Raw genomic sequence first — 15,596 nt, 5'->3', positions numbered from 1 at the left:
CCCTATGCTCTGTCAGTGCTGCTTCTGGCCTAGTCTATGAGTCTCCATCCCAGGGAAATCCAGGGCCTCCAAGACGGCAGGTCCCTAAGGGCACCTCCTGATCCACCCCCCCGACCCCACTGGCCATGGTAGAAGCCTGTGCCCAGCTCTGCGGCCACACCAATCCAAGAATCAAGTCCCTGCCCTCTAGAGACCGCATCTGGGAGGGAGTCAGATGCAACAGTGATGGAGACACCACAGGGGATTCTGGAAACCCAGCCTGGCAAGGGCACCAGGCGTCCTGGAAGAGGTAGATGGGCACTGACTCCTAACGGATGAGGTGGAGCTGCCAGGGGAGGGGGCAGGAAGGGCAGTCCAGGTTCAGGGCACAGCACAAATAAGTATAGGGAACCTCAGCATGGCAGGTGGGCAGAGTTCAAGGTCAGCATGGTGCGGGTGACGAGTTTGGTGGGACCAGGCCACACAGGGCCCTGTAAAGGATGGCAACAGGAAAGGGAAGAGTGGTCAGGGCATCTAGGAAGCACTGGTTGGGGACACAGGGGTCTGTGTGGGAGGCCTGAAGGTGTGAGGGCCTGGGGCAGATGAGCTCATGCCAAGCAGCTTGGGTGGGAGTCTGAAGTTGGGTTGGAGCAGGGGAGGGGGGTGTTCTGGAGAGGTCTGGTCTGGAAGGGAGAAAGGAGGCACAGGAATAGGGGGCTTTGGAGGGGAGCAGCTTCTAAGGGGTGACCTTAGGGAAGGGACAGCCCGGCTTGGATGGGGTTGGTTGAGTAGGACACTGAAATGGGACCTTGGTCTCTTCCTGGGGCAGGGCAGGGCTGGGCTGAAGGCCAGGCCAGGGTGCTGGGGGGCAGTGGACAAAGGTGGTGCTGAGGCGAGTGACAGTCAATTGGCATGGGCTTCAGAGGGGAAGAGGTCAAGCCAAGGTCAGAAGGCCCAAGAGAAAAGCTGAGGTTAAGGGGAGCAGTCAGTAGGCCCCTGGGGTGAAGCTGAGGGGAGGGAAGGGGCAACCCACTCCCTGGGACTGTATCTCCAATTTCGCGGGTGAGTCTACATCCTGTCTTCTGTCCATACCTTATTCACATCTCCACAGCCCTGGGAGGGCCGGGTGGGCTTCTGGTGCCTATTATGGACTTGAGAAGCTGAGGTCCAGAGAGAAGAGGTTAATGCTTCCCAAAGTACATGCTGGGCCAGTCACCAAGCCCTAGGAGCTCGGGCCTCCCAAGTGGCAGGGGCATTGTCACACACAGGCACACACACACCCATGCCCACACATGTGTGTCTCTAGAACGTGGCCTGATGAGGGGAAAGGACGTGTTCCGTGGTACACTTAGACAAATGACGTGTTGCCTGCTCCTCTGTCTCAAGAGTGGCCAACAGCCCTGGGCCTGATACCTTCACGTGATGCTCTCTGTGTGTTTTTTAAAAGGGTGAAAAGGAAAGAAACTTTGGTGAATTACACCAAAGAGGGAGGAAGACTGAAAAAACTGGCAAATTTATGAGAAATTTCACCTGGTTCACCAGGGACTGGTTCACTGTGGAGATGTGCAGGTTTCATGCTGGGAACTGAGGAGGTGCCCGCTGGATTGGCGGCTTCTGACCCTGAGGGACTGTGCTGAGCAGGGCAGTGCCTTGGAAGGAGTCCCAGCAGCCTTGGAGTCCACATGGCCCAGCCCTTGGCTCGGGCTCCTCAAGGCCAAGGTGCCTCCGTATGGCAGGGCTCCGGGGCCACAGCCCAAACACAGACCTGATGCGGTACGTGGACTTACTGGCTTATCTCTCATCAAGGAACCTCTCAAAGGTGCCCAATGGGGGACCTAGGAGCAGCAGCAGTGACCTGGCAGGGCAGGGCCCCAAGAGCCGGGCCTGTCCTACTGCCCTCAGCATGAGGCCGTGCATGGCCACGTGCATCCCCTCCTGAAGCAACCTGATGCCAGAGTTGAAATCTCCTGAGAGAGGACTTCATCTGTGGCTCCTGAGAACTGCTCTGTAAATTCAGGCTGGCCCCTGCAAATGTCCTGCCCAGCCTCCAGAGCCCCTTTCCTCACCCCTTGCCCTGTAGACACGTTTTTGTATTGACCACGGTTCCTGTTGAAAGCTAAAGTGTCCATTGAAGCCAGTGGAATTTCTGTCATCACCTGAGTGTGGCTTCACCTCCTTTCCTTCCTGGGAAGGAGCATCTCAGAGCACATGGCTTTCCTTTTCCTGATGTGAAAATGTCCACTTTGGGGTTACATACCAGTAATAGGACAGAGTGGATTTTTTAAAAGTCCTCCCATGGCAAAATATAAGCTAGCAGCTGCCCTTGGTTGAGCAGAATGATCCTGTCTGGTCTGAAATTCAAGCCTCTGGACACCAGGTTCCCCAGCTGCATCTCCATCTTCATCACAAGCCACCCCTCACTTCTTCATATTTTTCCTGGGAAATTAAAACACAGGCTGCCCCTTGCAGGCAGGGACAGAGGGGGCACAGGAATCGATAACCAAGGCCAGGGTGCCCACAGGGAGTGAGCAAGCCCAGGCCCGGGGCTGGAGAGATGGGTGCCCCTTCCAGAGGGGAACAACTCGAGTGAGTTTTTCCCTGTTACATGTATTCTGACCTTTTTTTTTTTTTTAAGAAAAAATTCCATTTTACTAACTTTTTTATCAACTCGTGGAGAACACGTGTGGCTGGTGAGGGAAAAGGTCAGGGAGCCTGTCGCTGCTAAGAACAGCGTGGGCCTCACGTGATGGCTCCCCCCTCCACCAGGCGCCCTTTGCAGCTAGGAGTGTTTGTTGTTTTCCCTGCAGTTTCGGTTGCTAGAATTTTGGTCCGGGTTTTGGGTGTTTGTTTGTTTGTTTTTCATCTGTTCCGGTGGTTGTTTCATCTTTAAGCTAGAAGCACGGTTAATACAGAAAGCGTGGGTCAGATGTGTTGTGGGACCGGAGCCAGGTGTGTCCGGTGTGGATGGATGCAGGAAGCGGGTGAAAGAAGGGACTTTGGAGAGGATGGGTGGAGAAGGCGGGAGGGCTCACCAGAAGGCTGAGTGCTGGTGCTGCCCAGGAGGTGCCAGTGTCGGCAGCACATTTGACCGGAAGGCAAAGCCACCAACCTCTTCATCACCTGCCATACATAAGTCATGGGTCCTGTCAGCCTGCTCTGCCCACACTGGTGCACTTCTCTTCACCCCTCAGAACCCAGCAAAATGGGGATCAGGACAGGACCGCCTTCAGAAGGTTGTGGTGAGTGAGGTTGTGCCCATAAAGCTCTGAGCAGTCAGAGGCATCAGGATACCCATCGCTCACATAGCAGGCACTGTCTGCCCACACTTGCACCTTCCCCAGGCACAAGTTGTGCAAGAACAGGGCCAAGTTAGGATTCTCCTGGTCCCTGACCATGGGTGAACCTGCTTGAAGAAGGCAGTAGACAGACAGACAAACACCCGTTCAGGCTAAGGTGGCAGGAAGAATGGACCCACAGGGCCAGGACTCCTCACTTGCCTGTGCTTCTTGCCCTATTGTCAGCCCTGGGGCTCCAGTGCCTTCCTTGCTGAACTGCATCCTGCTTCATTATTATGTAGATATTTTGATTATGCAGATATCTTTTTTAGACAGTTTGAAATATGTATATTATTTACTCATTAGACCATAACTGTTCTGAAAATTGGAAATCTGCATTTAGTATCTATCAGTACACAATACAGAGTTAATACAGGGCCCACAGGTGGGGAGGGAAGCAGGGTGGCAGTGGTGGCAGTGCTGTGCTGGGCAGGGGCTTCTGGGCACCCTGGTGCTTACCCCTTCCCAGGGACTGGGTCCAGTGACACCAAGGATGGGGGGGATTGGCTCAGAGCAGCATCTGAGAGTCCAGTTACTGATCCCCTCTCCTGGGGAAAGGGCAAAGGAACCACTCTGGGAAGCAGGTAAGGAACACCTGAGCCCAACCAGCCACGCCCCACCTGGCCAGACCTGATCCTTCCCTGGAACATTCGGCATCCAACACTGCTGGTAGGCCTACTGATGCCCCCTCCACCACTTCCTCACCAGGGGCCTGGGGCAGTGGCACTAATGCTCAGTCCCCTTACAGAATGGGGAACAAAAGAATCCACCTCTCGGGCTTCCCTGGTGGCACAGTGGTTGAGAGTCTGCCTGCCGATGCAGGGGACACGGGTTCGTGCCCCGGTCCGGGAGGATCCCACATGCCGTGGAGCGGCTGGACACGTGAGCCATGGCCGCTGAGCCTGCGCGTCTGGAGCCTGTGCTCCGCAGAGGGAGAGGCCACAGCAGTGAGAGGCCCGCGTACCGCAAAAAAAAAAAAAAAAAAAAGCCACCTCTTAGGTGTCTTGCTAGGGGTGGGGTGGGGAGGGTGAGGAAGAGGTACAGTCTTCCACCTGCCGTTGGATTAACTGCACCAGTCAGCTCAGGGTAATTACACGGGCAGTGTCTGGTATCATCCTTCTTTGCAACCCTCTGGCGGTGTTCTTGGGGCACCTACTTGGTGCTAGGACTTTACTCTGGGCTTGCTGCCCCCAACCTCTACCTCAGAGCCCCCATCACAGCTTCTGCCAGGCTCAGCCCCCATTGGCACATACCTCAATATCCTGTGCCTCTTGGGTTCAGGGCCTTTTATCCTAAGCCTCTCATAACCTCTCGGAAGAGAAAGTAGCTATAACCAACTAAGACCAAAAAACTCATTCAATCTTTCCCTCTGGGCTGCACAGAACAAATCCTGTTTGATGGGTAGTTACTCCCCAGACCCTTTCAGGCTAGGCCAGCACTGGGTGGGTGGGTGGGGGGCTCCAGGTGAGGGGGATGAAGGGAGGAGGCCAAGGAGAAGTGGGGTCACCAACCTGCGGGGAGGAGTGGGACCTCAAAGAGGATGGAGTGGAGAAGCCTGAGGGCTCCAACCCACCAGGCCCAAGCCCCGCTCCTCCAGCGGGGGGCCCTTATCCTCCAGGTGTTGGCCTCTGAGGGGCAGCCACCATGGCCTCAGGTCCCTTATCTTAGGTCATGGTCTGTCTCAGCTCCAGAGCAATTGAGAGACTTTGAACTTAGTGAAATTCAAAGGTGTCTGTAGAGGGGGCTGCTCCCCCAGGGGAGCTTTGTCCACAGCCCAGTCCTCCTCTTTCTTGCCCTTTCCCGTAAGAACAGTTTCCGCTGAGGGAAATTGATTGTTAAGTGAAACTCTCTGATAATTGCCTCTGAAATGCCCGCTGTTATCGTAATTGACTTAGCTGTGAGCAGCCCTGCTCAGCAGTCCCACCATAGTTCCCTCCAACGCCTTGGCCATGATGGAGACATCGCAGGCCAGGCAAGCCACCATCAGCAACTTCGTAGCATCACCTTCATAGGCAGCCCTCACCCTCCAGGATGTGATGAAGAAAAAGTCTCAGAGAGGTTAAACCACACACCTAGGGTCACACAGCTGACCAGGCAGGTCCAGACTCAAGCCGTTACCCAGGTTCAGAGACATTCTGACTTTGATTTATCAGATGTTCATTGTGTACCTACTACGTGCCAGGGGGCAAGTTACTGTAAACTTGATAGCTGCCAGATACAGTGCCCACCAAGCTCAGCTCAAGGGGAAAAGCAGAGGGTTCTCTAAGTTCCATGATGGGGAGAGATGGGAGCCTGCCATGGGTCAGGAAGTGGTTAGGAGGAGAATGGGGTCTAAGCTAACGCCTCAAGGGTGAGGGAATGAAACAGGCTGGAGGAGTCTGGGCAGGAGTGCACAAGGAGGGAGCGGAATGCGCAGGGGCCTGGTAGCAGGAGAGCCAGAGACTGCAGGTGGCTCTGAGAGCAGAGCCCAGAGCCCGAGCAGGGAGCTGGTCCCAGGGAACAGGTATTCAGGGTCAGGGATGGGAACAGAGCACATCTCCCCCAGACAGGCAGGAGCCCTGAGATGAAGTGAGCCATGTTCCCACTGCTGCCCCTGCCCTGCTAGGAGTCTTTGTAGGTTCTCCCTTTACTTCTGGATCTCAGTGTCCTTCCCCATCCTGTCTCCCCCAGGCCATCTGGAGGACTTGGGGGAGGTGGGAGGGAAGCGCAAGGAGGATGAACCTCGGGGCAGGGCAGAGGCAGAGGCAGGGCTGTGAGCAGTCTCCCAGCCAGCCCCGAGCAGGCCTGACTGTTGTGGGCTCTGTGAAGACAGGAGCACAAGTCTGAGTGCCTGGCAGAGGGGAGGGGAGCCCATGGACAGGACAAGGGCAACAGGAGGCTTCCAGAAGAGGTGACAGTCTGATAGCACTGACTGAGATGATGGGGAGCACATCCCAAGCAGAAAGAGTGGATGCCAGGAAGGCCCAGAGGTGGGCAAAAGGCTTGTGTGCTTAGAGCCAGCAAGTGAAACACCAGGGCACTGGGCTTTATGGACAGCTACTGGCTGTTGAAGCAAGGGGGCTGCCAAGAACCTAACTACCCTCTGCGTGGGTAAGGTTACTGCTTCTAATTTATAAGCAGGAAATTGAGAGCTGGAGGGGGAAGCTGGGGTTTGAACCCAAGGCTCCAGGGTCCAAGCTCTGATCCCCACCTGGGGCCCCTCGTGCGTGCCATGTGTATTCCCGTCCTCTTCCCTCTCACCCTCAGGCCTGAGGGACCGCGTGCAGCCACAGCCTGCCCCATCCACCCCGCCCCCGTTCAGCTGCCTCAACCCTTCCTCCCGCACCACCAGGCCTGTGGATTTAGCAGTTTCCACACGTCCGGTGCCTGGGGATGGACTGATTGATCTGTAACACCGAAAAAATAATAATGGCTTGATCATTACTGAGGATTAAAAGTAATCCTTTCGCTGTGGCTATTGCAACTCCGTTATTCACGAGTCAGCGGGCTGACCCGGGCCTTTGAGCCCATGGGACTCCATGAGTTCAAGGAGGCTGGAGGCTGGGGCCCTCCCTCCCTGGTCTCCCTCACCTTGGCCACTAGGCTAGCGAGCCTGAGGGGCCATCAGCCCCCATGTTCCTGAGGCCTGTGAATCCCAGGGTCAGACCTAAGTCCTGAAGGGTGAAGGAGCTGGCATCCGCTGGCCAGCGGGGGAGGTAGGGGCTGGAGAGGACAGGTCCTCAAGGCCATGGCCCAGTTTGGAGACTTCAACTAGTGTCTGTTTGGTGTTTGCAACCCTATCAACCGTGTGGCTTTTCTGTGGCAAGGGACCTGATCCGGTTGTTCCCACATGTGTCCCAGCCTCATCGTCCATGAAGTGGCAATGGCTCCAGGCCCACTCTGAGAAGGGTCTGGATCCCTGGGAAGGTGTTGGGCCACTGGGCAAGGAAAAGGGGTATGCAGTGACTGCCTGAGACTCACCCCTCAAGATGCAGCCCCAGGGGATGTTCCCTGGGCTCCCACACTCCATTCCAGGCCTGGTGCCGAGCTCGCATGGTCAGTGCTCCATTAACAGGAGTGACAAGTGTTGTTAACCATGTGTGTCACACAGTAATGTCCTCTGCGGAAGGGCACTGCCAGCTTGTGAATCAGGACCCATCAGGGGGTCGGGCTCGGGTGGGGGCGTTTGTGGTTTAGGCTGAGAGGAGGACCCAGGATGGAAAGGGAGGGGCAGGAGTTGGGCACAGGGGGGCTCCTGGGGCCTTAAGAAAGCCCCAGGATCCACATTTTGAAGGCTGCAGCTGCTGTGTGGAGAAGGATGACGAAGAGCAAGAGAGGACGCAGGAGCCTGGGCTGGGGATGATCAGTAAGGTGGTGTGAAGAACACTAAGGGTGGGATGTAGGGGCAGTGGTCACAGGGTGGAGGGGCTCATTCTAAGAGGGGGTGTTGTAAGCTCTGGTGGGCCTAAGGGTTACCCCAGAAAGGTATCCAGGAGCTCAGGAGGGGCCAGGATTGGAGGCAAGACCTGAGAGCCATCTGGGAGAAGAGAGGCCTATGGTTCCTGAAGCTGGATTATTGGGGTAGGGCCCACCCAAGCAGTCACTGCAGTAACAGGTGGGCAGAGGACAAAACCTGCAAAAAAGACGGGTGGGGGTGGCAGGAGGGTCTCAGCAATGTGAAGTGAGGGAGTTTGACTTTCCCACCCTGCCCCCAGGTCCCCCAGCCTCATAGCCTTCCCAGCATTCAGTGCTTTTGCCCTGAGGAGGAGGGGGAGCCAGGCCCAGCGGGAGTAGGGATAGCTCTGCACAGCCCTTCTAACAGCCAGAGGTGGCATCCTGCCCAGCGAGTGGAGGCTGCGGCTCTACAGGGAGTCCCACCAGGCCCCCACCACACTGTGCCACGCTAGAAGGGAGGAAAAGCTGGTCTCCCATTTCCCCCGATGGGCAGCTGCCAGGCTTTATTTTAGAATTTCCCCTCTTGGGCCCACAAGCCATCAGGCCTGGACTGATGGATGGGAGTGTTTGTCTTGAATACCAAGGGGGCAGGGCCCTCTGAGTGGGGGCTGGAGGCCAGAAGGCAGGACCCTACTGCTCCACTCATGGGGTCAAATAGGGCGGGGAGTTGGGGACCAGAGCCCCTTCCACACCAAGAGCTACTGTTTTCCTCCCCAGGCATGGTGGGCCCTGTGGAGCATACCTTCGGACCTTGGTCATGGGCTGGGCAAGGCAAATTTGGTGGTGAGGGCCCCAGCCCAACCCAGAGCCCCTCTGACCTTAGGCAGGCTGCTCACCACCTCTGTGCCGGGTACCCTCATCTGAGGAGGACACGTCAAGCACGTTGTGAATGGTGACAGGTACACGTGATGTGTCCCTGGCCTGGGGGAGGGCTTGGATGCAGTAGATGATCAGTTCAGGGTGACAGTCATCATTATGATGAACAGGACTTCACTGCACTCAGCTCTGCAGGAGGCCCTAGAGGGCCAGGCTCAGTCCTGTCCTCAGGAGCCTCAAAACTTCCTAAAGGGGGACTTCCGTGGTGGCGCAGTGGTTAAGAATCCGCCTGCCAATGCAGGGGACAAGGGTTTGAGCCCTGGTCCGGGAAGATCCCACATTCTGCAGAGCAACTAAGCCCATGCACCACAACTACTGAGCCTGTGCTCTAGAGCCCACAAGCCACAACTACTGAGCCTGCGTGCCACAACTACTGAAGCCTGCGTGCCTAGAGCCCGTGCTCCACAACAAGAGAAGCCACCGCCATGAGGAGCCCGTGCACCGCAACAAAGAGTAGCCCCCGCTCGCTGCAACTAGAGAAAGCCCGCACGCAGCAATGAAGACCCAACGCAGCCAAAAATAAATATTAATTAATTAATTTTCAAAAAAGACTTCCTAAAGAGACAGGCTCTACGGAGGCACAAAGTAAGAATCTCTGGGTCAGGATTCAGGCCCAAAGGGTAGCGAGTTTCCAGCACCTCCTCCAGGAAGCCTTCCCTGACCTCCCAAGTTCCCACAATGCTGAGCTTCCCAAAGCACCTCAGCTAGTCCTGCCCTAGTTATTCTGCCTGGTTATGTCTGTTTTCTCCTCTGAACTGTGGGAGGGCAGGGCTGGCTCTGCCATATCTCCACACATCAGCACAGTCTGGCACTAGGTGTATTGGGTAACAAGGTGTGGGATGGACAGACGCAGCTGTGCTCACAGGCACAGGGGTCTCAGTGGAGGAGGCCACAGGAACCAGCACCAAAGGATGGACCAGGCTTGTGTGGACAGAAGGCTTAGAGAGCCCTGCTGGGAGGGGGCTCAGGAAGCCAGGACAGGGACAGTGGGGACAGGCCTGGGTGGGCAGAGGTGGGCTGTGGGCACCTCCTTCTGGGCCCTGAGCAAGCTGGGGGCAAAGGTGCATCAGCGAGGCACTCTGTCACTTGTGGCATTTCCTCTTTGGCTGGGGAAGGCCTTCCTCTTGACGCTGGGATGACACTGGTGTGTAGCTAGTAGAGAGTGTCAGTGGGCTTGGCTCCAGGGCCTGGGTCTTAATATGCCTCAGGGGTCCCCCTGCCTTCCTGTGGGCAGGAAATGTGGCTGAGCTGAAGTCCAGGGAGTCCCATGGAGATGCCACTCAGGTCTGTGCAGGCTTCACCTTTCCTGTGGGAGCCCGATGTGGGTGGGGGAAGGGCCCACAGAGCAAGCTGGAGAATGTCTGGGATCAAGGAATCTCTGAGAGTCTGGCACGATGTCCAGGGAGTCCCTGAGCCAGTCTGGCCCCAGGGACTGCTGGGGATGGAGAAGGCTTTGGGCTGGGCACAGACCTTCCTCAGTCTCTGACCTCCCTGTGCTCTGTCCCTCAGAGATTGGCTGACGCTGCAGAGAACTTCCAGAAAGCCCACCGCTGGCAGGACAACATCAAGGTAAGAACTGCAGAGCCCTCCCCAGCCCCTAGGACCTGCCCACCTGCAGCAAGGGTGGGTGTGCATGCAGGGGAAGAGGGAGAGAGGGGCTGCCCAGACCCACTGGAAGGGCACCAAGGGCTCTGTGGGGTGGAGCCGGGAACCTTTGCCCAATGTTCAGCAAACATTTGAGGCTCCCCTTGGTGCTGGGACACAGGGTGCAGATATGAACCTCTCATTCCACTCCCAGCTCCCAGAGGAGCTATGGAGTCCCCCATGAGCACATAGGCTGCTCTGAAATGATGCTCCCCAAAGTTGGCATCCCCTTGGTGGTTAAGGAGGTGCACAGACTCCTTGGACAGCCCCTGGGGCAGACAGGCCTCTTGACTCCGGGACTTCCCAGACTTTAATACACTGACCTGGAAGAGATGCTGGGGGAAAGGGACCCTATCCCCTTCCCAGACTTCCCCGAGCAGCAGCCTGTCTTCCAGAAGGCTGCCAGGCTTGGATCCGGGACCAGGCTGTCACAGCCACTAAATCCTCTCCTTCCGCCAGCAAAGCTCAGAAGGGGCTCAGGCGCGGAGCAAGTGGTGGTGTGAGAAGCTGGGAGCAGGACTCTTTTTGAGGACAGAAGGGCCCAGAATGTGGGGGAGGGAAGGAAAGCCTCATTGATCCCCAGCCTCACACCCAGGTGGCTCACATATTCAGGCAGCTTGTGTTTGATCTGGGCAAGACTGGACACACCTACACCTTTCCTGTCAAAGGATAACAGTAAACCAGAAGAGAGACTGAGGCAGCGTTCCTCCCAGACTCAGGAAACCCCCGATGCCAAGGATGACGGAACCCTCAGGGACCAGACCAGTTGGCAGGGCTCGCTGTGTCCTCCACACCCGCTCAGGCATGTGGGCCACGCCTCCCAGTGGTCTCTGTGCTAAATGCAGGGAGAGACACCAAGAGCTGCCCCCTGGCACCCAGGGGCCAATAAGGGCGTGGGGGAGGCCTTGACTCACTCCAGCTCTGAGCCTGGCACCTCTAGGAGGCAGGAGGGATTATTATCCCTACTTAACTGATGAGAACCCTGAGGCACAGAGTGGTTAGACCTACCTGAGGTCACCTGTTGGGGGCAGAGTCTCACAGCTGTGCCATCAGGTGCCAGGGGGTGCATACCTATGATGCAGGCCCCCTAAACCTGTTCCTTCTCCCCAGTCCCCATCCGCCCAGGCCACCCTGAGCGCACACCATAGCACTCTTCCTTTGCTGCCTGGTGGGTGCTGGGTGCTGCCCTCAGGGAGCTCACATGGAGTTGTGGGTAACAGATGGTTGTTTACAGTGAACACATTAATGAACTAACGACTCCCTGGACCGATCCTCCCTCCCTGGGAGCTGGGGGCTGGGCTTTTTCTCACTCCCCATTCCAGCATTACAAACCCATCCCTGGGCCACCGTGCCTCCTCAGCCTCTTGATCAGAAATACACACAGCAGCCTCCATTTGCACTCCCTGGCCACTTGGATGTGCCCCCACCTGCAAATAACCTCACCCTGGTGACTCCCTGCAATTCCCAGCCTGAGCCTGCGCTCAAGGCCCCAGGATCTGGCTGTCCCTGCCTCTCTCGTCAACCTGCCTCCTCCCTCCCCTCCTCCTGTGCTCCAGCCACACCGAACACCTCACTCCAGGCCCGTTCTTGATCTCTCCACCCAGAATGCCTTCCGTTCCTCCTTTTTTTTTTTTTTTTACGGTACGTGGGCCTCTCACGGACGCGCAGGCTCAGCGGCCATGGCTCACGGGCCCAGCCGCTCCGCGGCATGTGGGATCTTCCCGGACCAGGGCACGAACCCGTGTCCCCTGCATCAGCAGGCGGACTCTCAACCACTGCGCCACCAGGGAAGCCCCCGTTCCTCCTTTTGAAGCCCAGCTTGTCTTGCCTCTTCCCAGTGAGGCTGCTCCTGCTCCCCAGCCCATCAGCCCCTCCACCTTCTGGGAATCCAGAACCCTTGGCTCCCGCTCTGTCCCTTCTTTTGTTTCTGATGTATCTGCTTCCTCCCCTCCCCACCCAGGACAGACACACAGAGCAGGCACAGGAGAGGGAATGAAGGAATCAGGAAATAAGGGAATGAAAGCCCTCGGCCTGGCTTTCTCTCCCTCCCAGTGTAGGCCCCAAACAGGAAAACGAAGAGGCTGCCTCGGCCCCAAACCTGTTTTTTCTCCCTGACTCTGCAGAAAACCCAAGATTTCCAAGGATCATCCTACTGGACCCCTGACCCCTGATTTTCAGCTACTCCAAGACAGAAACAGCTTATCGCAGGCCGAGTGGGCACCATGGGGGCCTACCGGGAAGGAAGGCCCAGGTCTCAGGGTGTCCAGGAGATGCTGAGACGGTGCTACTTGAGGACCCACTCCCTGCACACTGGGTCACAGTCCCTGCGGGACCCAGCAAGGGCTCACCCCTCTCTGGGCTTCAGTTTCCCCATTTGGCAAACGACCAGCTGGTGTCGGGGACTATCTGTCAGCTCAGGTGTGATGTGTGAAAGGGTCGGTCCACACATCAGGCCATGTAGGTGCAAGTTGGTGATGGTATGGGTGCATCTCTGGCCACACCAGCCCATAGGCTCTGGGTGCTTCTGTCCTAAGGCAGAAGAGGGCTCTGCTGGCCCCATCCCCTGGCTTGACCTGAGATGCCCCCAGCTATGGGTGTGACCACAGGGCCAGCTGGGCCCAGCCTTGTTTGCCTGATGCTCGTTGCCCACCCCCACCAGTCCATTAGTCTGCCTGTTTGTCTGTCCCACAGGTATCTTGGGCAGAGTGGAGCTGTAGGCGCCCCCTCCTTTCCAGCTGCAAGGTCAGGGCCCTTCTCTTCCCCAGGAGTGCTGAGCTGCCCAGCAGCCAGGCTAAAAGCCATCAGTGCTAATGATGGGCCCATTAGCTGACTTGCCAGCCAGCCCTGCCTGGGCTGCCAGGGAGAGCTGCCAGGGTGCAGGCTGTCCATGCCAGGGGGGATATGGGGACTTCAGGCTGCAGAAAGGATGGTGTTTTGTCCCTTGAAGGCATACCACCCACCCTTGAAACTATGTCCTTGCCAACAACGTTCAGGAGGTGACAGATAAGGAGTCATGTTCCTTCCCAGCATTCAGGAACACACCCAGTGACAAGCTCAGGCCCTTTACACAAGCCAGGCCTTCTTAGGAATACCCTTACCTCCTTCAGAAGGGCAACACCTCCCACTCCAGTTAACTCCCTAGAGCTCCTCTTTCTGGCCACAACTCTAGGATTAGCCCCCACTGCCCACAGCACCCGCCTTTGGTGCCCCCATCACAGATGGTTCCCAGTGCATGCTCCCCCAGGCCAGTGGCCCAGTGGGCTCATCTGTCTGCTCCATCTGGCTTCTCTTGGCCAGAAGCAGTTGAGCCTGACTCAGTGCTGCCCATCACCTGTCCATGTGCCCAGCCAGGTGCCCTGTGGACAGAGTGACCAGGGCCTCAGTCTTCTTATCTCTGAGGTGGGGAGGATGGCAGTCAGCAGTTCTGGGCACAGAGGAAACCCTTGACCCATGGGGCCAGACTGGAATCCACTACATGATCAGTAGGGTGTGGCCCTGCCTGTGTCAATAGCACACAGTAGGTTTGCATGCAGACCTCTGAGAAACGGGCAATGGTGTACACACATACACACAAACATACACACACACACACACAATCACACCATTGACACCAGCCCAGGGACTTGGGGGATCCTGGAGTCTGCAAGGTCAAGAGGGACAAGAGAGTGAGGGAAAAATATCTGGATGTGAAGCCATGCTCCTCTCCCTACTCCCAGGTCATGACCCCACACTCCTTGCCATGGCAAGGGTAGCGAACCTGTAGCCACAGCCCTGGCTGCAGCCCTTGGACACCACGGCCCTTGTTAGCAGGCAGCACCTCCCATGGCCGCTGTAGACAGGCAGCAGGTGCTTTGGTGCCCATAACACTTAGGGTGGATGAAGATGGCCCGCCTGCCGGACACTGTGCCTGGTGCCAGCACCTCATTGTGCCAGCATTATCTGCTATCTAGATGGCCACCAAGGAGGACCTGGGCCAGGGCATGGGTCGGGGAGGCAGGAGAGGCCATTGGTTCCAGGGCCTCAGTGCCAGCCCTAGGGCCTCAGTGCCAGCCCTAGGGCCTGCAGGAGACAAAGCCCTGCCCTGGGAGTCTAATGGGAGACATAGCTCTGCCTGGGAACCTAAAGAGAAGGCTGCGAAGGCTGGGCCAGGCCAAGGAGCCGGCTGGACAGGACAGGTGGCTCCCCGGCCTGAGGTCTGCCCCAGCCACAGGGCCTGCTGCCTGCCTCTCTGCCAAGCCGGCGACAGACGGCTCTCTCAGAAAACAGTCCTCTTGGCTGAGCTGAGCTGGCAGTGAGCCAGGGCAGGAAGGCCAAGCGTCCTCACTGGTGCAGCCGGGTAGCTGCCTGGGTCCTGCACAGGGCCCTGGTGAGCAAGCAGCAGTCAGGTCTGACCAAGCCACAGCAGCCGCCTTCCATGGCACCAAACGTAGATGCCAATTGCTACTCCCCATGCTCACCCCACTCTCACTTCCTCACCCTGCTGCCCACCTGCCAGCATCCCTCATGCTCTCTCTTGGGCTCAGCTCCAGCTAAGGAGAGTGTGTGTGTCATCTATACAACAAGGGCCGTGTGGGCCCCCTAGCCCCACTCCTCATGTGTCATATATGCACAGAAATCCACTTTGGGGGGAGGCATGTGTGTGAGTTCAGAGGGGGTGATTCCCCTCACTCCCTGCCCAGTTTGTGCAAAATGGCCCCTAAAATACCACGTAATGGAGGGGGTGTCAGAGGTGTGTACCCTGGACGTTAAGGACACACGTTTCATCCCAACCAGAGGGTTTCTTCCACATTCAGACCCCTCCCGGGCCTGTGAAGTTACAAGCTTAAGGGGGCCACTCATGGGTTGGGTTGGCCCGAACCCCTGGAGAGGCCTCACTCCCTGTCCTCCTAGCATCATCATTCTGATTTTACAAGTGGAAAATCAAAACCCTGAGGTAAAGCCTTACTGAGGCTGAAGGGTTTAACAGGCACCCTTGCCTCATTGGTGAGACGGAGGTGACCTCCAGGAGGCCTCAAGGGGCCCCAGGGACTTGTAAGGCTTCAGCCTCAGTCTTCACTCACTGCTCAGGATCCCAGAGCTCACATGTTCAGGTCAGGATTTGAGGCCAGGACCCTTTGCCAAGTCCCCTGCACATAATCGCTAGGTGGTACCACCTCTTTGTTGTGTCCCAGAGACAGGGCACTAGTGGTGGACACTGGGGCACCTGCAGCCCAAAGCAGACACAGAGGCCTTTCCAGAGACCCTCCTACCAGACCCTAATGGTCCCATCCTGCCCCGTCCCCAGCTCCACATCATATCAAACATAGTGACCACAGCTGGGTTTACAAT

At 57.1% G+C, this 15,596-nt stretch overlaps 1 protein-coding gene across 5 annotated transcripts in view; it reads left to right on the top strand.

Annotated features, from left to right (window-relative positions):
* Positions 1 to 15,596, top strand: part of CACNA2D2 (calcium voltage-gated channel auxiliary subunit alpha2delta 2) — a 138,238-nt gene that overhangs the window by 96,031 nt on the left and 26,611 nt on the right. For all 5 annotated transcript variants that reach the window (XM_029242944.1, XM_029242943.1, XM_029242942.1 and 2 more), the window contains exon 4: positions 10,134 to 10,193. In XM_029242944.1, coding sequence (XP_029098777.1) covers positions 10,134 to 10,193 — 60 coding nt within the window. The remainder of the gene's footprint in view (positions 1 to 10,133; positions 10,194 to 15,596) is intronic.

Source organism: Monodon monoceros, unplaced genomic scaffold, assembly GCF_005190385.1.
Source record: "Monodon monoceros isolate NGI ecotype Baffin Bay Population unplaced genomic scaffold, NGI_Narwhal_1 Super_Scaffold_3, whole genome shotgun sequence".
Taxonomy (NCBI): domain Eukaryota; kingdom Metazoa; phylum Chordata; class Mammalia; order Artiodactyla; family Monodontidae; genus Monodon; species Monodon monoceros.
The sequence above is the reverse complement of the archived record's forward strand: the minus strand, read 5'-3'. Positions and strand labels throughout refer to the sequence as shown.